Raw genomic sequence first — 26,795 nt, 5'->3', positions numbered from 1 at the left:
CCGGGTGTGTGGTACACGGTCTTTGGGATAAACCAGTCTTTGTCGGAGTGTGTTGCTGGGTTTGAAGTATACCGGGATGCGGTGTTTGTTGAAAATTCTCCTGAGTTTCTCGGAGACCCCAGAAACATATGGGATGACTGTGCTATTCCTTCTGTTCCCTTTCTCCTTGTCGCTCACCTGGTTGGTCTTTTTGGAAAGTGTTGCAGTTTTCACAAAGGTCCAACTGGGGTAGCTGCAGGTTTTTAAAGCTCCCCTCAGGTGTTTGTGTTTTTCTCGTTGGGCCTGAGTGCTGCTGGGCACATTTTCAGCTCTGTGTTGCAAAGTTCTGATGACGCTCAGTTTATGTTCCAGCGGGTGGTGTGAGTCGAAAAGTAGATATTGGTCTATGTGTGTAGGTTTCCTGTAAACCCCAATGTGGAGGCTCTTGTCTCCCCCAATGTGGAAGGCACAGTCCAAGAAGGGCAAACTGTTGTTCTTTACGTCTTCCCTTGTGAACTTAATGTTCTTGTCCACTGAGTTGATGTGTTTGGTAAACGCTTGCAGATCTTGTGTTTGGATTTTGACCCATGTGTCGTCCACATATCTGAACCAGTGGCTCGGAGGTGCTCCTCTGAAGGAGTTCAGGGCCCTGTGTTCTACCTCTTCCATATATAAGTTGGCCACAATGGGAGATACTGGTGAGCCCATTGCACAGCCGTGTTTCTGTCTGTAAAACTGGCCCCTGAATTTGAAATATGCAGTGTTCAGGCAAAGGTCCAGTAGTTGGCAAATCTGGTCTGGGCTGAGGTTGGTCCTATTGTGGAGAGTGTCGTCCCGTAGCAAACGTTGCCTCACAGTTTCCAAAGCCTCCATGGTTGGGATGCAGGTGAATAACGAGGTCACGTCGTAGGATACCATGGTTTCATCCAGTTTTACGCCTTGGACCTTGTCCACGAAGTCTATGGAGTTTTGGATATGGTGAGGTGTTTCACCCACTAAAGGGGTCAAGATGTTGACTATATGTTTGGCAATGTTGTACGTGACCGAGTTTATGCTGCTGACGATGGGCCTGAGGGGGGTCCATCTTTATTGATCTTAGGGAGTCCATATATGCATGGAATGTTATCTTGTGGATAGAGACGGTGGTATTGTATCCAATCAATGGTTCCTCCTTTCTGTAGTTTCTGTTGGTATTCTATTATTCTCCTCTTGTAACCACTAGTAGGATCACGTCTCAGAGGTTCATAGGTGTCGGTGTCGCTGAGTAATGACATGATCTTGGCGTGGTAGTCTGTTGTGTTGAGGATAACCGTGCATCTCCCCTTATCTGCTGGAAGGATAGAGATGTTTTCATCCTTGCTCAGGGCTGTCACGGCTTTCCTTTCCTCCATGGTTAGGTTGGAAAGAGGGAGTTTCGCATTGGACAGAGATGCTGATACCTTTAACCTAAGCTGTTCCGCCTCGGTTTCCGTTAGATTGTTTTTCCTTATGGCTGATTCTGTGGATGTGATGAGGTCAACTATAGGTAGTTGTTTGGGTGTCATGGCGAAGTTCAGTCTTTTGGCTAAGACCTCCTTCTCTGATTGGGAAAGTACCTTGTCCGACAGATTCTTGACCCATCTGTTCTGCGTTCCGTTTTGTGTGGGATGTTCTGTCATTTGTCTCCAGGTAAGTATATCTGCTTGGCTAGTGTTGCTGGTTAGTCGCTGTACATTTTGAAACTTCCTTGTCTGCCTTTCTTTGGTTTTGTGGTGCTGAGATAGTTGGGCTTTCTTGGTGAAATCAGTGATCCTCTCCAAGACTGCACCAGGCAAGTGGGATGTTATTTGCTGGAGTAGTTGGTCAGATTTCTCCTTCAGCCCTTCAATAGTGAAATGGACCTGTCTCACTCTTTCATTCAGGAGTTGATTCTGTGCCTTCTCTATAATCCAATGACCGTCGCTGCTAAACAAATGCAAATCAATAGCTCCGATAACGACGGGCGCGGCCAAACATCAGTACACAAAAGAGCCACTCATATCTATGGCTCTGTTAGCGACCGGCGTTGGTAAACACCGGAACACAAAGAGCCATGGACATCTATAGCTCAGACAACGACTCCTAGAGGATAAATTCTGAGTGTCATCACCAGCCAGTCAGCTTGGTCTTGTCAGAAATGCACGAACTGATGAAGCCTCTTGGATGAGAGGCGAAACGTCTTCACGGATATATACCAAGTCCAATTGCACTTGATTCAACTCCTTTGGATAACCATGACCTGGATGAATGAGAACATTCACAGACATGTACCCAAAGTTAAAAAGAAGTCAGCTGGTGGCAAGGCCTTTTCCTATCGGACTCCGTTGTCGTGGAATAACCTGCCTGCTGCCATCAGACAATCAGAGTCTGTTGAGTCCTTTAAATCAAAACTTAAAACTCATCTTTTTGCCTTAGCTTACAATTAGTTGCCTTTAAGTTGAGTGCTTCACAACCTGTACTGGATGACGGGTTGGTTTTCTGTCTCAATGAATTTACCAACCACTGTTCTGCCGACGAGATTATAGAGTACAGATTACAGAGTATAGATTACGACTAGTTGATGATTTAATTGATTATGACTAATGACTATTGCAAACTATTCTCTTCTCTAACATGTCTTTTCTCTCTCTCTGAATGATGTCTTCTCCTTTCTCTTTTTCTGTGTTTGAATGGTGTCATGTGAGTCTCCCTTGTTTGCACGTGCAGTCGGCTCTCCTCCCAGGTCTCCGTGGTGATAGTGGTCGCCATTTGGATGCTGCCCGCCCTTCCCTCCTCACATAAGTTTTTTTTCTTTTTTCTTTTTTTTTTTACATGATGAGGCTGGTCGCGTGGCTTGGGTCCTGGACTGTTCCGTTGGAATCTGGACACTGCTTGGCATCCTGTGCATCATATTCTTCATAAATTTTATGTCCATTATAATTCTGTTATCTTCTTTCAATGTTGTATTATGTAAATTGCGTGAACACAACATCCATTGCACGCTCTCTGTCTTGGGAGAGAGATCCCTCCTCTGCTGCTCTCCCTGAGGTTTCTTCCTATTTTTTTCCTCCCTGTTAAGGTTTTTTTTTTTAGGGAGTTGTTCCTTGTCCGATGAGAGGGTCTAAGGACAGGATGTTGTGTTGCTGTTAAGCCCACTGAGGCAAATTTGTAATTTGTGATATTGGGCTATACAAATAAAATTGATTTGATTTGATTTGAAGATTATGAAGACACTTGAGGGGAAGACCAAAGATGATAGAATTGCAGTCGTCAGTACGGATGTAACCAGGGTGTGAATGAGTATGGCGGTGCTGTTAGGTGTAAGTGACGGGCGAAGACGATTAATATTGCGTAGGTGGAAGTATGCAGACCGAGTAACATTGTTGATGTGAGCTTCAAAAGATAATGTGCTGTCCAAGATGACACCCAGACTCTTAACCCGAGGCGATGGGAGGAACTATAGCGCATCACATCAGTAACAACGCTCGCCTCTTTCTTCGTTTTGATTGGCTGGCGGTGAGAGGAAGAGGCTCTCGGGACAGTAAAGATGGCCGCGCACATTTGAAAAGCGGATAGAGCAGATAAATCAGTGTGGGACTCGATTCGAGTTCATTTTTATATGTTGGCATTGTCGACTTTGCGGTGTACCAGCAGGAATCATACATAGAAAAGACAAGGACTCCGCGACAAGAGCCAGACTATTCCTTATTATCAGGTTTGCGACGCACTGTCTCTGAACGCGCACGGCTGAGGCTAACAGTAGCTACCTAGCAAGCAATGATGCTAGCTCTGGCAGCAGTAGCAGTAGTTAGCTAGTGTGCTACATCTTGTCCTGATACACTTCGTATGTTGGCATGTCATGTCAAGTCAAGTCAAGTCAGTTTTACTTGTATAGCCCAATATTCCGAAAGTTCTTATCTGACGCTAACTGGCTAATTTGCATTGTCAGATATTAGCTTGCCAGGAGGCACTATAAAGATAACTTTTAGGAAGCGTGAGAAAAACTAGCCCTGAAATAGGACAAATGTCATAAATTAGTGTTGTATTGCCACGACAGTTGCCACGAAATACAGAGGTTTATTTTTAAGTCGATGAGTTATGCTGCGAGTAGCTACTAAACGACTGTCATTCTTTACAAGCTCGTAACAGTACGCGGCGAACACAGCTACGTTACCATGTGAAACAATTTAACGCCAGATAACTTTGCCGTTTCACTTAATATACGTGCTGGCTTTCGTATCTCATTTACTGATGGGACGAGAGTTGATCTTTAGAACAAGTTGGTTTTGTTTCGATCGGTGATTCAATATCAGTAGCTTTCTGTTATTGGTTGGTGAAAGAAACATGTATTTCAATACAAACAGTTAGTCAGAATCGGAGCAAATGTTCAGCTGGCAAACACTTAAATGCTGGGGTTGACAGGTTAGCCTACACTTCCAGCGGCTGTAATCAGAAGTAATTTTCCACCCAAAATATTGATTTACCCGTATATTTCTAATCTCTTTCATCACACTGGCAAATGGATGAAAAACTCCATATTTTGAGTAGTTGTACCTGCAAAATTTAACACGTCCTTCCTCATAATCCCCATATTATAGCAAATGTTGTTCGTTTTACTGTGTACATATTCTGTGTTCCATCTGACACATCACAGATTAGAGTCGGTGTCTTCAACATTATTTGATTACCAGATTTGTAGTTTCTGATGCAGTGATGAACTAACTCCAAGCTAAACCATATCTTCAGTTCATAAACATGGTTAGATAGTAACACCTAGATGATACTGGTGCATAGGATTGTGTTCTTCTGTGGAGACATCCAATGCTTCATGTGCTTCTGCGTGCAGTGCCCTCCTAGTGTCCTCCTTTCTTTTTTGCATTGTTTCGGTATTGCCAAATGTTTTCATCAAGGGCTTTCATTAAGCATTTTATTTGAAATCTTTGAAATCATTTTATTTGAACCTCATTTTCTGCCTTGCCCACCTAGTACCTAATATGCCAATTTATTCTGAAAGGGGGTCCCTCCTTTTGATGCTCCTCCTGAGGTTTTTCTAAAAAAAAATTCTCGGAAAAGGTTTTCTGTGGAGTTTTGTGTTTTCACTGGAATCCTCCTGCGTGTGCATCTTTCACTCAAGTAAACCAAGTCTTAGCGTTATGCTGTTCAAAACATTTTCTCTTTCTCTTCATCCTCTTAAATTCATTCATCACCTTAATTGCTCTCCTGCTTGTGGGTTTTCAGCTCTAGTTGCTTTACAAAACTTTACATGCAAATCCACAACAATCTACACATACGGTAGATAGTAAGTTTGTCTCTCTCTCTTTCACCCTAGAAATAATGCTGATATCTGGGACTCATGTCGGAAGTCGTGTATGAAGAGACAGCCACGATGATTGCCGCAGGGGAATTGCAGTCGTTTGTCCCATTTGGCCGTGAGCACTGCAGGAACCATCCCAACGCCTTTAGCCTGCAACTTCGACAGCTGCAGCCTGCTTCTGAGCTCTGGTCCTCAGACGGGGCTGCTGGGTTGGTGGGCTCCCTCCAGGAAGTTACTCTTCAGGAGAGAGAGAGGGTAAGACAACACCTAACCCTCCCACCATCAAAAGACATACATAGGTTAATACTCCTGTCTGTGCCCTTGATCGAGGCATGGCAAGAAGAACTGGAGTTGGTCCCCAGGCACTGTATGGCAGCTGCCCACTGTTCCTAGCTACAGTGTGTGTTGGAATTCATTAAATGGAGAAGATGAATTTCCTCACGAGGAATAATAAAAAGTACATCTTATCTTTTCAGAAAGGGAGTATGATAATAATAATAATTATATGTAAAGAGATAAAGTAAACAGTGTTGGACGGGATGAATGATTAGGTAAGTAAGTGGAAGAAACTGAAGGGAAAAAAAGATGTGAGACTGAATGAGAAGTTAAGGGATTTTAGATACTGCTAATTCGATATGAATGTCACTATTTCCTCTCCATATTTTACCAAATAAACAGGTAGGTAGTAGTAGGAGTGTCAGACAGACAGATACAGGCAGACAGACCTTTTTGCACGCTACTGTTATTCATTGTCTGACAGTTGCTGTCACTTATGTTCTGTTATAGCTGGATGAAGATGTTATTGTGTTTGACATTTTCAGAATAATTATTACATCAACCCTACTACAAGTATTAGTTCTGATCTCAAGCCTGTGCAACTCATGTTGACTGATGTGTGGAAAATAAATGTTGATTAGCTGATATGATTTGATTGACAGGAAAGCTGGCAGCTGAGAAAGGGATGTGTGGGAGATGGGGAGGAGGAGGTGGAGTTTGAGGAGGAGCTGTATTCCTCAGGAAACATGGTCATCTGGACCCAAGGCAGCCGCTCTCAGGCCTCCAATGTATACAAGGCCTTCACTGTGGACAATACAGTGCAACAGGTAGGCTGCTGTTATGATGTTACATTTCTTCCTTGCTTCTCTCTCATTTCTCTAACTTTTTGTCTAATAAAACTCTTTCACTACCTTGAATGTGCTGCCTGCTCATGTGTTTTCAACTGTTGCTGTCCAAAATGCTTGATATGTATATTCAGAAATTAATAGGGTCAAAACCTAATTCTGCCCTTATGCCACCAGCACACACGTTACATTGCTACTCTATGGTGATTCATTCGGACCCTTTTGATACCCTTTTGATCCCTGTAGAGTAGGGTTAGGTGATCGTTTCTATTTTCATATCGTCCAATCATAGCTACTCCAGATCGCCAGGGGGCAGCAGGTGTAGGAGTGGGTGGGAGGAGTTATGTCACAGCATGCCAGTGAAATGCCAGCATGGACAACTTAGGCTTGGTGTCAAAGAAAGTAGTAGTAATAGTATGTTTATTCGTTTTTATTAAATAATTTATTCCCAGTTTAACATTTTTTGAATTATTGTCAGAATTTAGATTTTGAATAATCATCTTGAGCATGGCTCAGCATCTGATGGAGCTTTGAAATAAGTGAACCTTTCAGCTTTCTGCAAGCAGTACAGTTGAAGTTACATGAATAAACATTTATAAAAGAGTGAAGATTTTATTTCAATATTTAAAATTTAAAAAAAACTATTTAATGCGTCTGATGGAGCATTGAAATAATCGAACATTTAAGCCTTCTGCAAGCAATACAGTTTAAAGTTACGCGAATAAGCACAAACGAGTGTGACCATTTTATTTAAATGTTTAAACATTAAAAAATCTATTTAATAACAATGTCTGCTCCACTCAAACAACAGGTCCCTTTCAAAAGTCCATGTGTCTGTGCTTTGTGTGACAATATCACAGATTAAAGATAAGATAATAATGTTCCGTTTAACATTATTATCTTATCTTTAATATCACAATCCAAATCTATCCATAATGTTACATGAACCTTATCCTGCACCTTTTATCTCACCAACTCCATTTCTAATTTGCAGTAAGATTAAGACATTTGTCTATGATGCATTTTCACTATTCAATCCAGAAGAGATCGCTCTCTCTCAGAGCCTATTGTATGCGCAAGCTGAGGGGCGGGGCCGGCTCTCTGCCTCTCTCTGACAAGCGCGTGCACACACACACACACACACACACACACACACACACACACACACACACACACACAGACCCACAAAGCCTGCTCTTAATGACAATGGCGGAGAGAGAACTAAAAGGTCAAAAGTCTGGTTATACTTCACTAGAGTCGATGCTGGCGATGCTCGTTGCGACAAGTACAAGTCTTTTTGCATGTAAGGGTGGAAACAAACAATCTTTTGAAACATCTAGGGAACGTGCCTCAAATACAGGCAGAGAAATGCACAGTTTTTGACTGCCTAGCTCGTAGTTCATCCCTCGTTGCCCCATCCACCTCAGTTGTGTTATATATAATAGCAGCCTAGAGCCTACATGGCGTTAACTAAATTATACAAACATGGGTTGATGATTAAATGTAACGCGCTTTCCAGACATGAGAGAATAAAGCAATGTTGATTCTGTTCTTAATTTGTTTTGTTTTTTCTCTTAAAAAAATAACAAAAAGGGGCGTCCGGGTAGCGTGGCGGTCTATTCTGTTGCCTACCAAAACGTGGATTGCCTGTTCGAATCCCTGTGTTACCGCCGTCTTGGTTGGGCATCCCTACAGACACAATTGGCCATGTCTGCGGGTGGGAAGCCGGATGTGAGTATGTGTCCTGGTTGCTGCCCTAGTGCCTCTGGTCAGTCGGGGAACCTGTTCAGCGGGGAGGGGGAACTGGGGTGAAGAGTGTGATCCTCCCATGCGCTACGTCCCCCTGGTGAAACGCCTCACTGTCAGGTGAAAAGAAGCAACTGGTGACTCCACATGTATCGGAGGAGGCATGTGGTAGTCTGCAGCCCTCCCTGGATTGGCAGAGGGGGTGGAGCAGTGACCGGGACGGCTCAGAGAGCGGGGTGATTGTCCAGGTACAATTGGGGAGAAAAAAAAAGGGGGGGATAACAAGAAGAACCAGTAAGAGTACTGTGAGAGAACCGGATTGATAAGCAGTATCGGTAAGATTAGTAGTACCGTTAAAATGAAGATACCCATCCCTAGTGAGCAGGCATATGGAGAACTGAGTGTCAGATCCATGGAAGAGAGACTGCCAACTGGTTTGTAATGAAGGATTTAAAATTGGCTCATCACTCATGCTGATTAACAGGGCTTAGTGGGCAGACATGCTGCTCCACCAGAGACATCTCAGAATGTACAGTAGGTGCAGATTCTAGAGATTATTTTTACAACATCTTAGTTCTGATTGTAAGTTAGTTAAAATCACCTTAATATTGGTGTAGGAAAAACAAATCATTGATCATCCCTTCAATTGACGCTATACAATCCGATCGCCAATCAGTACAAGCCTACTGTAGAGCGATTTATTGGGAATTTGCTGTCTTACTGGGAGGAAAGAGACCAGCTTCAGGGCCTTTGGAGCTGGTAGAGATTTATTGCCTGGCTCAAGGAACAAATTTGTTATTTAAAAAAAATAAAACGATACATGCTTAATTGAAAAAGCAAGAATTACTTTTTAGCTTGTATTTGTCAAAAAGATCATGAGTGGGAAATGGTCTTGTTTTGATCTAATAACTGATGTAAACGTTTGGTCATTTGACTGTTTTCTTGTTTATGTCTCTCCCCAAGAAACGATATTTATCAATTTATCTAGAATCGGAGATCTGGAATGAACCTTTGAATTAATTGGTCACTGCATAATCTTTGTTTAACAGAATATCCAAGCAAAATGTTAGTTCATAACATTAGTTAGGCCAAACAGTTATGCAGATGATGATGCCTTTTACATTTCTGCTTTTCTGTTTTTAGGCCTTATGGTGTAACTTTACTGTTCCTCAGAAGAAAAATGATGGTAAGTTGCACTTAAGAGTGTTTCACCCCATTTCAGAGGCCATCTTATCTGTACAAGAGAAATTTGGTTTTATTATATTTACAGTTGCCTAGCTTTTGGTTCTGCTGTGACTAGATTTCTTGTGAATTCTTCCTGTGTTTGTGTGTTGGTGTATGGGTGTGTCTGTATGTGTTCTGGTTTATCTTCTTTATCTCCTCCTTTGCATCTTGACTTGCCAGCACATAGTCTTTGTTATATTTGGCAACTCGTGAACCAGTTAGCACTTGAGTCTTTTTCTGCATTTTTTTCAGTGTTGTACAGAACTTTGGTCAACATTAGGTTTTGAATGTGCTTTTTAAATGAATTGATTTGAGTTGAATAAATGAATATAAAGAAACTGTTGTGATAATTCTGTTGTACTGATGTCCTTTTATAGAAGAGGAGGAATTTGAGCAGACTGTGTGTATTGTTCAGACCACCTCTATCAACGTCCACACTGTCACAGGGAAGGAATTCGTTGCAGCGCTGCCCTTCAGGGTGAGTGGGAGTATGTGTTGGTGTTTTACTAAGAAAAGAAAAATTCAGACAAAAGTTTTTACTTGGACATACAAATCAAAAGATATAGCAGAAATCTAAGTGTACTGGGGTGTCTGGGTAGTGTAGCAGTCTATTCCGTTGCCTACCAACATGGCGATCGCCGGTTCGAATCCCTTTGTTACCTCCGGCTTCGTCAGGCATCCCTACAGACACAATTGGCCGTGTCTGCGGGTGGGAAGCCAGATGTGGGTATGCTGCCTGGTCGCTGCACTAGTGCCTCCTCTGGTCAGTCAGGGCACCTGTTCAGAGGGGAGGGGGAATAGCGTGATCCTCCCATGCGCTACGTCTCCCTGGTGAAACGCCTCACTGGCAGATGAAAAGAAGCCGCTGGCGACTCCACATGTATCGGAGGAGGCATGTGGTAGTCTGCAGCCCTCCCCGGATCGGCAGAGGGGGTGGAGCAGTGACCGGGATGGCTCGGAAGAGTGGGATAATTTGTCAAGTACAACTGGAGAGAAAAAAAAAGGAGGGGGGAACAAAAAGAAAGAAAAGAAATACAAGCGTCTTAGCAAGGTTACGCTCACATTAAACAAGACCTTTGAATTAGTCTTGTCACTGTTGATGTTTTTCCCAGTGACATAAAGTATTCAACAGCGATACTAGGGGTCGACCGATATGTTTTTTTCAGGGCTGATACCGATATTGATTATCAGTAAGTTGTGGCGGCCAATAACCGGTATTTGGGGACGGTATTTAGTTGTAGTAAATGTAAAAAATGTTGTGCCAAAATTTACAGCAACACAAACTCCAACACAAGGCTGCCTTTAAATGAACATATGTTTGATTGAACTTTGTGTAAAACAGAAAATATTTGATAAAAATCAAGTGCATGGTGTTCAAGGCACTAGATAACAATCTGACTGGAATTCTTCTTTAATTCAAAATAAATAACTTCCAAAACATGGAAATGGAATGAATTAAACAGCATGGACAGCAGGAAGTAAGCTTTGATCAAACTGAAGAATTATAATATTAAAATAATTCCACATAAATTGGATAAAGTGCTCCCAGCAGGCTTTGACTGAACTTAATGTAAAACTGAACATTAGTGTCATTATGTTCCCTTTCTCTTATCTTTAAAGTGATAGTTTGGGTTTTTTTGAAGTGGGGTTGCCTGAGGTACTTATCAGTAGTCAGTGTATTACCTGCAGTAGATGGGAGGCTGTGCTCTCCCAGTTTGGAGACTCAGCAGGAGTAGCCGGCATGGAAGTTGAGGAATGGGACACAGACAAAACCCTCCCATGTGTTTGTTTTTTTTTCTTTCCACAATTCAATTATATATGAATTTGCAAAGTTCATTGACAGCCCGACCAGTTTACCAAAGAGTTGGCCTTTGCTCTCTGCCTTTATGACAGTTTATGACAGTTTTTAAAAGCAACTGTCAATAATGTATTTCGAAGGAATGATGTTGCCAATGCTGAGAAGGTTTCAAGACTTTTTCATAATTTAGAAATGTCTTGAAAAATGTTCAGGTGCGTTCCAGCTATATAAATGTTGCAGCTTCATTTTGAAGTTTGGTTTCATAACTTTGCTCCTATGCAGTGAAATTTGATTGCTGCATTTATTGGAGTGTCTAATAGGTTTTACTCCTGATAATGCTGTAGTTATTTTTTGAACACATACCCTGACCATTCTTGCTTGCCGTTTTTCTACAAGTTTCCCCTTTCTCCTCTTTTCACATCTCTCCTCTTCATGTGATTGTTTCAAAACCCTTTCTCTGTATGTAAGGAAATAAAAATATTTTCAATATGTGATTTAAAAAAATATCTGCTAGGCTGATAAAAATATGCCTACAACGATAATATGAAAAATGACAAATATCTTAGCCGGTAATCGGCCAGACCAATAATCGGTCGATTGCTAGTATAAACACATAACTGTTTATATATGTGTTGTTTTGTAATAAAATTACAAGTTATTGCTTTATTTCTAACATTTGGTGCCGAGTTTAAATTAATGAATGAATGCAACAATGTGCCCTAATTTGCTGATCACCAATTAGCAACTGTTTAAAATTGTCCCTGTCCAGCCATATTATATTCTTTACTAGTATCATATTACGCTGTTACTTATGGTCAGTGCTAGACTTGAGTTCTACGATGCATTATGATGGTGGGTAATTTACAGTGCACAATAAGGAATGATGATGCCCTTTTAGTGCCAAAAGCAATAATACTGTTTTTTTTAACAGTATTTAAGGGTAGCAACATTGGTGCAAAAAAATAGCATAACCCTGACAAGTCTTCCTTACATGGATCTGGACATTTAGAACAAGTTGTGATTACAGCGAATGAGTTTTGTGAGGGTTGTGATTGGTGGTAATTATTACAGCATTTTTGAGGGGATTTTTTTATTTTAAATTAAGACATTTGAACATTTTAAAGAAGACACTGAGGGAAAACTCCTAAGTTTGAGTCTGCTAGTTGTGTGTCAACCCTTGTGAAAGTTTTAATTTGTTGTGACCAGTGAATGTTTTAACATGTGACTGAGTAATGCCATCCCTAGATGTTGGCATACTGTACATAAATGTTGAAGGCTGTGTTTGTGAGTGTGTGTTTGTCTGGGTTGTTGAAAGGAAAACTGAAACTGAGAAAGTGTGTGTGTGTGTGCACATGTGTATGTGTGCTTGTTTTAATCTGTATGGTATTGCGTTTGACCGAGCAGTGTTACGCCCCAGAACTGGACCATTATCTCACTCACTGTAATGGAAGTTTTGGAACACTGACAGTGGGTGTAAGCACCACCAATATCAGACACATCCACTTAATTGACAGGTGTGTGTGCGTGTGCATGTGTGTCGTAGGAATGGGTACCGAAACCTGGTGTTAAACGAGCACTGGCACTAAATTGTTAAAGACAATAGTATTGATAAGCTCCGACGTTAACGGTTCTGCTTTCAGTATTGGAGAAATTAATAAAATAAATTTCCTATTTATTCAGGCTACATAAACAGTATCTTGCACCTTTTATCTCACCAACTCCCTTTCTAATTTGCAATAAGATTAAGACATTCGACTAGGATGCATTTTCGCTATTCCCAATCCAGAAGAGAGATCTCTCTCTCGGAGCCTGTTGTATGTGCAAACCGTGGGGTGGGGCCAGCTCGCTTAGATGTGCGCGCACACACACACACACACACACACACACACACACACACACACACACACACACACACACACACACACACTCAGCTTAGTGACAATGGTGGCGAGAACTAAACGGTCAATCTTTCCAAGCATCTAGTGAAAGTGCATCAAATACAGGTGGAGAAATGCAGTTTTCAACGGTCTAGCTCGTAGTTCATCTTTGTCCTATCAACCTCAGGTATGTTGTGTATGCTAGCAGCCTAGAGTCCATACAGAGTTAACTAAATTATACAAATATGGGTTAATGATTAAAAGTAATGCTCTATCCAGCCATGGGAAAATAAAGCAGTATTAATTCTGTTCTTAATTTGTTTCATTTTTTTTCTCTTTAAAATAAACAAAAAGAACCGATAAGAGTATCGTTGAGGTACCAGCTCGATAAGCAGTATCGGTAAGAGTAGTAGTACCATTAAAATCTTAACGATACCCATCCCTTGTGTGTGTGTGTGTGTGTGTGTGTGTGTGTGTGTGTGTGTCTTCCCCATGGTTTGTCACTTTGTTGTGGTGGAGAAGCTTGTGTGGTCCTGAGACCCCAGAGCAATGCTGTCTGGAGATATGTTGCTGGTAGGGTCACCCATGGCGGTAAGGTCAAGGGGGAGGTCCCTGACGAAGAGCAATCCAACCAAGACATCAATGGTGGAACGGCGGAGGAATGGCAGAGGATGATGGCTTACTTTAGGGAAGCATCACAATGGCTGGGAAGGCAGATGAAGGCTACAGCAGAAATGGGCCCCCAGTTGTCTTGGACTCCATGCCACTGTGTCCTGACCCAGATCTGTCAAGGACTGTGCAGTGGTTGTCAGTGCACCAATCTCCCCATGTTAAACAACGTCATGCACAGGCATCCTCCATAAAGGGAATCCACCCTAACATCTTAGATTAAGTCCTATGGTAACCAGCAAGTGGTGCCCGGGGCAGGATTGTGAGATCTGCAAGCCTCTAGTCATGAGCTGGCATATCAGGCTAGATTCAGTTGCTGGGCTCTTGGAATTAGGTAGAAAGAGCCCTTCGGTAGCTGCACCCACAACTGACCAGCCCTCTTTAGGATCCATTCTGCTCACCCAACCTGGGGAAGGGACTAGAAAAGGTGCCCTAAACATAGCCTGCCTCAAACCTCCTGACTGGATTACCATGTCCAGAGGGATCACGAAATGCAGTCAGAAACATAGAAACATGAACTTTGGAGCCTGGAATGTGTGCACACTGATGGATAGTGCAACCAGTCAGACAGACTGGAGAGGAGAACTGTAATCATCGCAAGAGAACTGAAGAGATGCCGGATTGACATAGCTGCCCTTTCTGAAACCCAACGGGTAGACGAAGGACAATTGAAGGAGGAGAAAATTGGCTATGCTTTTTTTCTGGAAAGGAAAAGCTGCTGATGAGCCCAGCAGGATCCATGGCGTTGGATTTGCCATCAGGAACCAGATCATCAGCCACCTGTCTGAACTTTCTGTGGGGATTAGAGAGCATCTCATGACCATTTGTCTGGTGCTTGCCAACAACAAGATGGCAACAGTTGTGAGTGCCTATGCCTCTACTTAAGACTCTGAAGAGGAAGTAAAAGAGACCTATGCCTGATTAGACAAGACACTGTCAAAAATCCCCAAGGAGGATAAGGTTATTCTCCTAGGAGACTTCCAACGTCAGGGTCGGCCAGGATCAACACCTCCGGAAGGGCACTATAGGAGAGGAAGGCATCGGGAACATCAACTCCAGTGGAGTTCTGCTTTTTAGCAAATGTGCTCAGTATGACCTCACCATCACTAACACTCTGTTTCGCCAGGAAAAAAAAATTAAGGCATCTTGGAGACACCCCAGCTCCAAACAGTGGCATCTCCTGGACATGTTGTAGCTTGTACATCTCGGAGTTCACCATGGATGCACAGCATTTTGCTGGCAAAACCAACCTTGTTGCCAACTGCCTCTCCCAGGCCATTGTTGGGGCCACCCACCTGGGACTTGACTACGCCCGCATGGCAGCTGACCAGGCCTCCGACCTGGACGTGCTGGCTTTCGGGACGGCTGTCACAGGACTGCAGTTAGAGGACGTTGCTTTCAACGATGCTGGTACCATGCTCCTCTGCGATGTCTCCCCAGGCCATCATTCCCACTGGATGGAGGCGGCGTGTTTTCATCGCTGTCCATGGCCTCTCCCACCCAGGCAAAAAGCCATCTCAAAGAGTTGTGGTGGTGGTGGGGGGCAAGTTCATCTGGCACAGGCTCAAAAAAGACGTGAGAGACTGGGCTGACACCTGCATGGAGTGCCAGCACTCTAAAGTACACTGTCACACCAAAGCCCCATTGGCGCAGTTTCCGGTGCCTGAAAGGAGGTTCGACCATTTAAACGTGGGCACTCTCCCTCCTCCCACGGTTTTACTTATAGTAAGGGAAACATGAAAATCTGGGAACTAAATCCTTACCAAGAAATTTCTTCACCAATGTGTTTGAAAAGGTGTGTAATAGCATGTATTAAAATGTTGAAATTCAACTCCTGTGGGAAACCTCGTAAAAAACTGTTCAAAGTTGGGGTACCCATAACCGATTTTCAAAAAATTGAAATGTTTAATTTGGCCTTAAGTAACTTGTGAGGGGTCAAATTAGGGTTTTTTTTCATGATTCTGAGTTGATTGCAAGCATTAGTTTTTCACCCAAACCACTCCTTGGTGGAAAAACGGCCAAGCCCACTTTTACATTTAAATTTTAAGTAGCTTTATTAGTTTATTTCAATATCTTGCATAATACTTAGAGCAAATACTGATCCGCTATGTCAGATGCTTCAGGAGTCAATGTCTGAGTCTTCTCCAGACTCAACACCATCATGAATACAATTCTTGCATGTAATGCCTTTACAAACTCCACATGCTGAGATGCATTTGACACCATTCTTCTTGCAGCTGCACCGCCGGTTGCTGCAATCTCCATTACAATTACAGCTTGTGAACTGGAGTACTTCCTCAGGAGCCATGGGGTCTAGTGTTGGAACTGGCTCATAACCATGAACACCTAATGTCCATCCATCGTCATTGGGGTCCAAAGACATGCTCTGTAGAAGGATCCAGTCCCGGGTTTATAGATGGGCATGGAGAGAATGCTGTGCAGCTGCACCCTCTGTTGGAGATAGAGTCTCTGGTTTGATCAGCCCAGCCGCCGCTTTCTGTGAGAACATGTTGTATCGAATTGCACCCAAAGTAGTACCTGGTGCATGGTAAATGTACTGGAAGATCACAGTACCAGCCCGAATCACTGCATCCTTAGTAGCTTGTATGTCAAGGAAGATGTCCATGTGTTCATCAATGTCCCCTGCACAAAACCTGCAAAAAATGCACTTTGAGATTTGTTTCAAATGTAGAGTGTAATAGAAATAAAATTCATTATTATTATTATTATTACCTGTCAAATAGAGTTGTTTTCCCATGATTGCAGAAACCGTATCACAACCAGTGAAGGCATGACAAAAGAGCAGGTAGCGTCTCTGTCTTTCAGAGAGAGCTTCTTGGATCCTTCTGACATCATAAGAGCCCTTCGATGTGGTTAAGAGGAGTGGATGGTTGGTGCTTGAGCTATGGTGCACCAGCATTATCAGCACATCTGCGTCTTCTGCCCGCACCTGAAAATAGAACAAGATATGCAAAGCGTGTTGAACTATGCAAAAACAGATAACAATTGTCAAGTTATTCAACAATGTGAATACTCTTCTTTTTAAAGTCATCATAGCTGATGAAAGTAAAATACCTACACAAATGTTACTGACCTCAACAGAGTCATCTGTAGCAGCAGACCATGCCTCTCTCACAATTGAAGTGTCAGCATCATTGTCACATTGCTCCACGGTGATGTGAAGTTTTCGGAATGTTGAAGAGAGGAGGTGGATGAGCTCACTCTTGTTATGAGTGTTGTCCAAGAACTTTGCTCTTGGTGTCCACAATGTATCATATCCGGTCAAATCTGGAGATCACAGCATGACTTCTTGGTACACCGGATGTGGTCGTGATCTTTTGGTGATGTGCTATAGCCATCAAAGACCACGATGATCTTCTGAGAGCGACGGCCAAGACACTGCATGTAGCTCAGGTAACTGTTGGCAATCTCCTGCCAAGTCTGACCTTGTTCCCACTTCACCATGTAGAGAAGCCATCCGCCATCAACCACCAGAGTGGAGCAGGGTTGGTTAGTGAGGTCAAGCGGATCAGTTAACTCCTTCAGGCTAGTCTTGGAAAAGCCTGCCTTGTTTGCCTTGTTCATTTTCTGATCTTTGTTGCTGAACAGGGACAATGGGAAGGGAGTCAGCTCATACTCTAAGCTTGTTTCAACTGTCATATCCCGTTGGGCCAAAATGATTAGTCGGTTGAACAACTTGAGCGAGTCAAGGTGAATCTTCTTCTTGTTGACTTTGGGAATCTTTCTGAGTGATGACAGGGCTTGTACCTTCAACTTCACCTTCATGGTTGATGTCGCTGACCGTCCATCCAGCTTTATCTGCCTCTCCCTCCCTACTTCAGCGGCTCTCTCTGCATTGACGGGGTCATCTCCTGTGCTTGTGAATCCTGTTGAGAAAGACACAAGCAACTCCTTGTCTCGATCGTGGTCGAATGGGTTGTTCTCAAACCATTTGAGGGCAAGTTCAATCGCTTCAGCATCTCGCTTCATCTGTGTTTTGGCAAGGTCTCTGTGGAGTGGACCATGTTTCTTGACACCTTCCTCCATGCGCTGGTTGACATTGGAGAAGTGGTTGCGAGTGAGCACCCAGCACTTGTGGCCAGAATCACTATTTCTCATAATCCCTCTGCTCAGTCTACCTTCTGACTTGGCTGCCTTCATTAATGTCTGCTCGATACAGATGTCACACCAGGTGCCAGACCAATCATGGCTAGAGTAACGGACAACGTGGTTCCCATGGGCAGTGAGACTTTCTAAGGTCTCCTTTTAAGCAGGCAAAGTTTCGAGTTGCTTCATGAGTTGACAGTACAGCCATGCGCCCTTGGCATATTGGTGATGCCCCGCAGCTGCAAAGATTTCCAGCATCCTGGTAACAATGCAGGACAGGTGCTCATTGTGACCTGCAAGCCGTTCAGTTCTGATGAAGATCTTGATGACATCTACCATGTAGTGGTACTGCACCCAGAGTGCAGGCGTTCTTCCTCCTTCGGCAAGTCTTTTGAAGGTTTCTTCAAACCTCTGTTCAAACACCGCAACTACTGGGTCTGTGTATCTGGCTCCCATCTTCCCATCAGCTACCTTCTCCATGAAGGTCCTCATTTCACCAAGCTCCTCCTCAGTGAAGGCGTGTTTCATGATGTGCTGATAGATGGCTGCATCGATAAGGAGGTGAACACGGATTGCCTTGTCAAAACATCCTCCATCCAGGATGTGGTTGGCTGTCGTAGTCCCTGGATAGATAAGCTGGATCAGCTCCAGTAGCCCAGAATCCTCCATGATATTACCCAAGGATCCAAGGTAGGACTTTAGCAGGTGAAATCCGCCCAACCGTGGAATGACGGGTAGATTTGCCTGCTTTATGATGTCCACAGCCTTGAGCCAGATGGGGAGATCAAATGTCAATATAGTGAGAAAAAGAGAACAAATCTCTCTGACCAAGGCACTCTGTGTAATTAAAAATGTCTTTATTGAAACTTAGACATATCCAAAAAGGACCTAAGGACCTAGGCATTTTTAGGTCCTTTTTGGATATGTCTAAGTTTCAATAAAGACATTTTTAATTACACGGAGTGCCTTGGTCAGAGAGATTTGTTCTCTTTTTCTCATCTGAAACTACTAACCTTGGACCAAAGAGCACCCAACAAATATATTACTTAACTACAGAGAGGACTGAGCACGCCACTGACTCCAAACATATGTCACTATAGTGACTTTGTCTTCAGAGAGCCGCATGTACTCTTTGAGAGTGGTGAAGATGGTGTTGTGGTCATTAGGGTCACCTTCGATGACTGGGAGGAAGTCGATCTGCGTGCTCTGCTTGGTATCATCAGCATGGATACGCTTGATCCAGCCATTCCAGTTTGAGTGTGGGAACTCAGGATCCTGGGCTTTGATCACCCACCCTGCTGCCCAGAGTGTATCGCCAGGAGTGAGGAGTGGCTGGTCTTGTGTCACAGAGGAGGAGAGCTCAGCGATGGTAAGAAATGTGAAGATGTTTATCCCTGTCTGTTTCCTGTTGGTGAATGGAAGAATCTTCACTTCAGCTCCCTTCAGGATCTTAGCTTTGTCGAATGCCTTCAACTTCACCCTGTTGACAGCTGCTGTCATCTGCGGATCTGCCAAAGGTGGTGCCGGAGAGGTGACTTTGATCCAACCCATTGAATGAAAGGGAGTGTTTCCGTGAATAGAGACAATGTTTAAATCTATATTGTCTCCAACAAAATGAGTGACTGTATTGTTTGTTTCCCCAACCTCCATGGAGATCACCTGGTCGTCACTCCGTATTTCACTTTCACTGGCTGTCGTAACTGATAGATCCTCAAGTGCAGTGTCAACCTCAACCTCATCTGTCTGATCATCAGTTTCTTCAACAATGGTATCAAGAGTGCCAGAAATATCAGAGATGCCATCTCCGTTCCTGCCATTAAGGAAGCAGTATTTGTAGTTTTGTGTCTCTGAGTATGACTCAGTGTATCCCAGCCGGTGTAACTTGTTGAGCATCCATTTTGACCCAAATCTATGATCCAGTTGAATGGCAAGCCCCATCTGGTATGGCAATACTCCTGACTGAGGCCGACAGGCCCTTATAAAGTTCTGCCCCCAAACAGCTACTCTTTCGTCTGTCTTCACTATCGGTCTCAAGAACATCTGAAGGCTCTCAGGAACAAGTGCCAGCTGACTATGGATATCAGTCATACTGTGTGCAGTGGGGTATGACTTTGGATTTAGATCAATTGTGGCAATGTTATTGCATATGAACGTTAGTGCAGTCTTTATGATCTGAGTCTTCTCATCTCCAAGCTCAAGATTAGCATGATGCTCTCGCAGAAGGTTGCTGGTGTTATCTTTGAGGCAGAGCACAGCTGCCCTTCTCTCCTGTGATGTGAAATACAATGTGTCATGGTATTTCTCTTTTAGTTTCTTCTTTAGCCATTTCTTTGAATAAGAGAGGCTCTTATCTGGTGACTGGTCAAACTGCTGCAGCTTTTCGTGGACTTGGTCAAGTGTCATCACCCCATGCTCAAGTTCTAAGTCTAACCATTCGCAGAGTTCATTAAAAACAGCCTCTTGCTCCTCATCCATTTTCTTCTGTCCTCTCTTCCTCTGTCCTCTATCTTCAGTCTCAGAGTAATGACTGCCTGTTTCAAAAAGAACTTTGCAGCGCAAATGATACAGGGTTTCTTCTGCTACCAAGTCATTGATCCCTTCCAGGCGTCCAATGACTTCAGTGCCCCAATCGTCCCTGCGACTCCGTGCTGTCTTCAGCAAGCTTGTCTTCAGTCTATCTGCAGTCAAATTATCCAGCACTCTATATCTCTTTCTAGCAGCCTCTGGGTTATTTGTGTAGAGATGAGCGGGTTGGTTGCAAAGAATGCATACATTCTTGTACAGTAGTTGAACGGACCGTGAACTTGTAGAACTGCATGCAGTAGATGCACTGAACTCAGAGCAAGTGCGTCTTCTCTTCATCTTTGCTGACTCTTTCTCCGCCTTTGATGCATGAGCTGACTTCGTGGTGACTTAAAATAGTCCTCAGGTGCAGTTTGGGGTGTGTAATACACACGTGGGAGTTGGCTAACTAACCATGTTACTTACTGTTCGCCAGCTAACAAGTAAGCTAATGACAAATTTAGTGGGAGTTAACGTTAGATAGCTAACCATGTTATTTACTGTTAGCTAACTAACACGTAAGCTATGTTGACAACTTTTGTTACTTATGCATATTCAATGTAGTGATATGAAATATTTCAAGTTCTTAAAAAAAGATGTAGATAATACTTACGTTTCAGGAGTAGTTTGTTGTGTCCGTCAATGATCAACATAGAAGAAGGTTGCAAATGGCTTCTGCATGTCTGGCACTAGCTAACTCCAAACTTCCTCACTTTGAGTGCCAACCAACTACAACAACTACCACTAAACAATAAATAGGCCTATTTACCATGGCTAATAATAATAAAAAAGAAACTAATTAAGCAACTTTTTAATTTACATGTACCCAGCAGTGGGAAGGGGGTGGGGGGTCTTGGGAGGGGGGGCTGCGATGATCAGGAAAAGAGGGTGTGGTTGTTTTTACACCAAGGAGTGGTTTTGGTGAAAAACTAATACTTGCAATCAACTCAGAATCATGACAAAACCCCTAGTTTGACCCCTCACAAGTTATTTAAGGCCAAATTAAACATTTTTGATTTTTTGGAAATTGGTTACGGGTACCCCAACCTTGAGCAGTTTTTTACGAGGTTTTCCACGGGAGTGGAATTTCAACATTTTAATACATGCTATTCCACACCTTTACAAACACATTGATGAAGAAATTTCTTGGTAAGGATTTAGTTCCCAGATTGGTCAAATATCTGATAAAATGCCCTTACTATTACCTCCTCACAATGGTAGACAGGACCACTCGATGGCAGGAAGCCATCCCACTGTCATCGACGACGTCCACCGAAGTAGCCCTGGGCATTCATTGGGACCAGGGTCGCCCGGTTCAGCACCCCATCTGACCTCTCCTCTGACCGAGGCTCACAGTTTACATCTGAGCTCTGGAACGCAGTCGCAGAAAGCCTAGGGGTGAAGCTCCACTGCACCACCACATACCAACCACAGGCCAATGGGCTGTGCAAGCGATTTCATTGCTCTGTTCAGGCCAGCCTCAGCGACAGCAGCTGGGTCAACAGGCTCCTGTGGATTATACTGGGCCTCAGGACCGCCCCTGTTATGGTGAATTCTGGGGGGACATGTGTAGTGGACACTTAATGAACTTATGGAAATAATGCGCCCTAGCCTTTTGTTTTTATTAAGTTGACGTGCTGACTTTAAGGGCTCGGTGTAGCCATGGTAACGCAGCACCATATTGTTCAGGCGGGGTGTAAAAAAGATAAATAAACGACATGCATCGGTGTCATCAAAGAGAGAAGTTGTTCTTCTCTTGTTTTCTCACAACTTCCACACTGTCCCTTTTTGCTGTAGTTTCTCTATTCAAAAAGCACAAAACTGTCCAGACCTACAGCGCACCTGTACTGCAGGTGTAAGTACAGCAAGACCATGTTCAGTGAGAAAGGGGGAAACGGCAGACTCGGCTTTTCCCCTCACAATTCAAAACCGGCAATTTCCAGATCCAGAGACCTTCATGTTTGATGAAGATAAGGAAGAAACGAAGTTTTCACTTACATTCATAGTAAAATGCTGCAAAGAGCATTGTTTATGAATCCTATTGGTTTTAATGTTTCCCTTTCAGGGAAGTGTATCCAGTATTAATGCAATTGTGAGAGTGGCTGTGGGCTTGCATGCTTTCCTCTGCCATTGTGAAAAGTTTCCCCCCAAATGCTAACAACTCCTCCCCTATTTCCACCCAACTCACACACACCTGCCCAGATATAAGACTGAAAGAAAAAAAAGTAAGCGAAGGGCAATAATCAAGTGGGGGCTCATTTACCCAGAGGACATTTATTGCCGCCATTACATGTTGTTGTTTACTGAGTAATTATGGTTGTATTTCTGTAGTTGTTGCTTATAGTAATTTGATAACTGTTTACACACTCTAAGCCTGTCTGTATTCATCTGTCTGTCTCTCTTCCTCTGTGTTTCTCTTTCAGGTCACCAGTCTGTGGGCAACAAAATTTGGCCTGTTGTTGGAACGCAAAAACTTAGCCTCTGATGCACCCCTCTGCCCCACAGGGTACGCATACACACACACTCTCTCTCTCTCTCTCTCTCTCTCTCTCTCTCTCTCTCTCTCTCTCTCTCTCTCTCTCTCTCTCTCTCTCTCTCTCTCTCTCTCTCTCTCTCTCTCTCACACACACACTTAAAAGAAATGAAAAGGATGAAAGGGACTGATTAAAAAAAAAATTGTTTCCTCAAACTGGTTGTTTGTCATAGTTGCTGCCCTCATGTGATCACAGCCTTCCCCTCAACCTACACACATACCCCCCGTCCCCACTCCTCCACACACACAAATAAACACCAGGACATAAAGCCACTGATGGTGTGAGAAAGATATCAATACACATTTGATAATATTCATATACACATTAACAAACATACACCACAAACACTTCTACCTTTCCTGTGTGTTGTCGAGATGGAGTATGTTTTCCTGTCTGCAGGGAAACGCTTCCTACATTGTTCAGCATGCTGCATCCTATAGATGAGATTGCACCTGTGGTCTGTAAACCTTCAGGTGAGACACACACGTACATACCAATGAAAACACACACACACTAGCGACACTTGAGCTGTTTTTAATTAAAAGTTGGAAGTTGGAATAAAAAAAGAATTTTAAAGCGTTAATATCAGAAAAATCCCAAATATTGCAAAGCAAATTATGCTCGCATTGGGTGGAAAAGATGTCAGTAGAGATAACATGCCAAAGAACAATGGAAATATGATATGTATAATTTTCAAAAATTTCTACAATGGCATGCAATTTTTGTTAACTTTTCACCATTTTCCTATTGATTGTTTTTGTGATTTAGTCCTGGACACGGTACATTTTCAGTAACAGTAAAACATTTCTTTGTCTGTAGTATTTCTTCCTTCCCCCTTAGGTAAGCGCTTCCTTTTATGCGCAATGTATAAATGTAGCTCATCTGTGAGGTGGTGTCCGTGGTGCTGCTCACCACAGTTCATTTAGAATTGGAATAATTGTCTATAAGATAAAGATTATGTTAATTGACGAGTAGTGGAGGAGGGGTAGGAATAAACAAGTTTATACTTCCTTCTACTCCTTTGTGAAGATGTAATTTAATGTGTTTATGAGAATTTGTTAACTTGAGTTTTCATATAGGTTTATTGTTCATTATATTCTTGTTTTGTTTTTAATCTCTTTTGTTTTTTAATGTGTTCGAAATAAAAATAAATCAAATCAGATTTCATTGTCAAGTGTGTCTGCACAGTTCTGTGCAGTCACACCACTGTGTTTAGTTTCAGCTGGCCATTCAGTACATTAATTTAATTTAAATCTCTTACAGAAATCTCTTACAGAATTCAGATTGTTCTCTCCAAAGCTTGCTGTGTATAATGCAGTTTGACATTGTCAAGAAGACATTGTCAAGTTAGCAGTTCTGAGTGTATGATGGTTGTGTATTTGTGTGTCTGTACTATGCTTTTGTATGAATGATGGTTGTGTGTATGTGTGTGATGGTGTGTGCGAATGTGTTCCAGGTGTGTTTGAGGGCTCTAGTGTGCAGTACCTATCAGACAGCTCCATGAGAATCGTGTTCAGCTGCTGTCAGCCTTCCATAGTGGTTTCCTATGACACCGTCCAGGGAACACACTCCATCTGGGCCCTGCGCAAAGTCACGCAAAATGTAAGTTAGCGTACACACACCTAGTCACAGAGACAGATATACAAAGAGGCTTTTACTTGCACACATGCACCAGTGGGCATACAAATTACACACATGCGCATGTGCACACACACACACACACACACACACACAATGCATGTAAAAACACAATAACAAGTATAATGATCTTTTTACACTAACAGTCAGCCAGTCTCTCTCTCTCTCTTCCACTAGGAGCGCTCTGCAGTCTTGCGATGTACGGTTGAGTCAACTGGCACCACGTTGGGTATTATGGCTCCAAGCCTTTTCGCCTCCTACCTCCACAACATATCCCGCCTTGACTCTCCCGGGGGCATTTATGGAATGGGACATGTTCCAGGCACTGGTGCAAGGTAAGAATGCAGCTAAGTTGCTGGTGATATTGATTTTTTTTTTTTTATTCCTTTAGGTTTTCCACACTCTATTAAGTCTTTATTTTAGTCATTAGGGTTTAAACTTTTATGTGATTATTTTGTTTTATTTTTTTCTTTTATGTCATATCTCTAAAAAAGGTAAGTAAATCTTTTTCCCTAGATGTTTTCTCAGGGGTGATTTGTACTGGACTCCCTTTTTTGCAGTTTAACTTTATGTAAAGCGCATTGCATTGCATTTTGATGTATGAAATGCGCAGAATGGAAAAAGTATTGATAAATTGACTGATTACCTAACTTGCAAACTCTTTAGGTGTCATGCATAATGTGGATCTCAAGCCAGACCAATCTTGTGAGTCAATCACATTGATCTTTGCTGGAGATTGGGTCTGGTTTTCCTCTCATGGTATTGACTCAAAAAAAAAAAAAAACCCAATAAAAAAAAAGTGGTTGTTCTCATCACAGCTCTGGAGAATGATCCAAGGGAGTCCCCTTGGATCATTGTACAGGTGAAATGGCAGCAGTATCATAGTCAGAGTAAATTTTCTTAAGGAAGCCATGGGAACTGAACAAGAGACAGGCCATATGCATTTACAACCTACAAGCGTAGGCTGTTGTTTTGGAAACCACTCCTTGCTGTAAGATTAATGACCTTGACTTATTGTTCTCTACAATTCTGCTGTGTTGCATTTCAACTAGAGAGCAACCTTAAATTAGTTTCTAAAGATGTGATTTGACCATCCACTTGTTGGACAGTTTTGCCTTTTTGAAATTGATCCAATGAAGGGGAGGCCAGAACAAGTCCCATAAGAGTGCAATGTGATTGAGGTGTTCAGCTGGCTAAAGGTTACTGCCTTGTGAAAAGGCATTGTAGTCAGAAGTAGAGTGTATATAAATTGTAAAATCTCAGAAATGCAGGATCTAATTTCACCTCTTTTGGTATGGTTTGCGTTGTCATCTCACCTACAGAATGAAAAGATTTTCTAGAGCATTCGGGCTGCATGTTAGATGGTTCCACTGGTTACCTGAGTTATCTGACCATTGAAAGCTCATATTCTCAAGGGACCAGCTGACTGTTAGTTCCCGTTTTCTTGTTTTTCTGCTCCTAGCTGTGGTGTTGGTACAGACTCACCTCTCAACTTTGGTGCTCTGCACGGCCATCAATGCTGGAACATGACACCCTCACCAGGATCCCACTCCCGGGCTCACTCCCCAAGCATATCCAACATGGCTGCCCTCAGGTTAGAGGGAATTCTATTCTATTTTGATTATTCTGAAAGAATCTAGTTTGAAATGACCCCTCCATGGCTGAATTACTCATAGCTCAGATGTACAAAGAATCTTTCTTTTTTTATGAGACATTGAGTGGTTTATGTAATAAAAGCCTCACAGATGTTACGTGTACAAGACTACTCAAGTTTATTGAACTGTCAACATGGTATAAATATTCCACTGGATTTCAAAGGTTAAGTCAGAAAAATTTTGTTTTGACATAGTCACAGGCAGTCATTACAAAATGTATTGGAATTAGAAAGCAGGTTCAGGGTGCCACCTATATGGTATAGGGTGTTATCATTAAGCTTAAATCTTAAAAGAGTATCTATCAATATTTGAAGAAAAGTGTACCTTAAAATGTCCTGGTTGACAAATCACCAGTATACAAACATGTTAGTGTCTGATTGGAAAAGGCCTTTAAAATGGAAATGATTTTTTTTTTTAAAACTGAGCTTTCCATAGATCTGTGTCAGCAACATGTCTTTTAGCATCAGTCTTCGCATGAGTAGGTGACATATTAATTTTTGAACATTCTTTAACTCATTTCAGAACAAAACTCAAAACATACAATTCAGACTTAAAACACATGATTTAAATTTTT

At 42.6% G+C, this 26,795-nt stretch overlaps 1 protein-coding gene across 1 annotated transcript in view; it reads left to right on the top strand.

Annotated features, from left to right (window-relative positions):
- The first annotated feature begins 3,543 nt into the window (after positions 1-3,543).
- Positions 3,544-26,795, top strand: part of anapc1 (anaphase promoting complex subunit 1) — a 206,103-nt gene continuing 182,851 nt past the window's right edge. Inside the window, exons 1-10 of the mRNA XM_056291362.1 lie at positions 3,544-3,691; positions 5,306-5,545; positions 6,229-6,393; positions 9,301-9,343; positions 9,759-9,859; positions 22,818-22,900; positions 23,328-23,401; positions 24,385-24,530; positions 24,744-24,901; positions 26,029-26,160. Coding sequence (XP_056147337.1) covers positions 5,330-5,545; positions 6,229-6,393; positions 9,301-9,343; positions 9,759-9,859; positions 22,818-22,900; positions 23,328-23,401; positions 24,385-24,530; positions 24,744-24,901; positions 26,029-26,160 — 1,118 coding nt within the window. The 5' untranslated portion in view covers positions 3,544-3,691; positions 5,306-5,329. The remainder of the gene's footprint in view (positions 3,692-5,305; positions 5,546-6,228; positions 6,394-9,300; positions 9,344-9,758; positions 9,860-22,817; positions 22,901-23,327; positions 23,402-24,384; positions 24,531-24,743; positions 24,902-26,028; positions 26,161-26,795) is intronic.

Source organism: Lampris incognitus, chromosome 13, assembly GCF_029633865.1.
Source record: "Lampris incognitus isolate fLamInc1 chromosome 13, fLamInc1.hap2, whole genome shotgun sequence".
NCBI lineage: Eukaryota > Metazoa > Chordata > Actinopteri > Lampriformes > Lampridae > Lampris > Lampris incognitus.
Note: the sequence above shows the minus strand (reverse complement) of the source record. Positions and strands in the feature narration are given on the sequence as shown.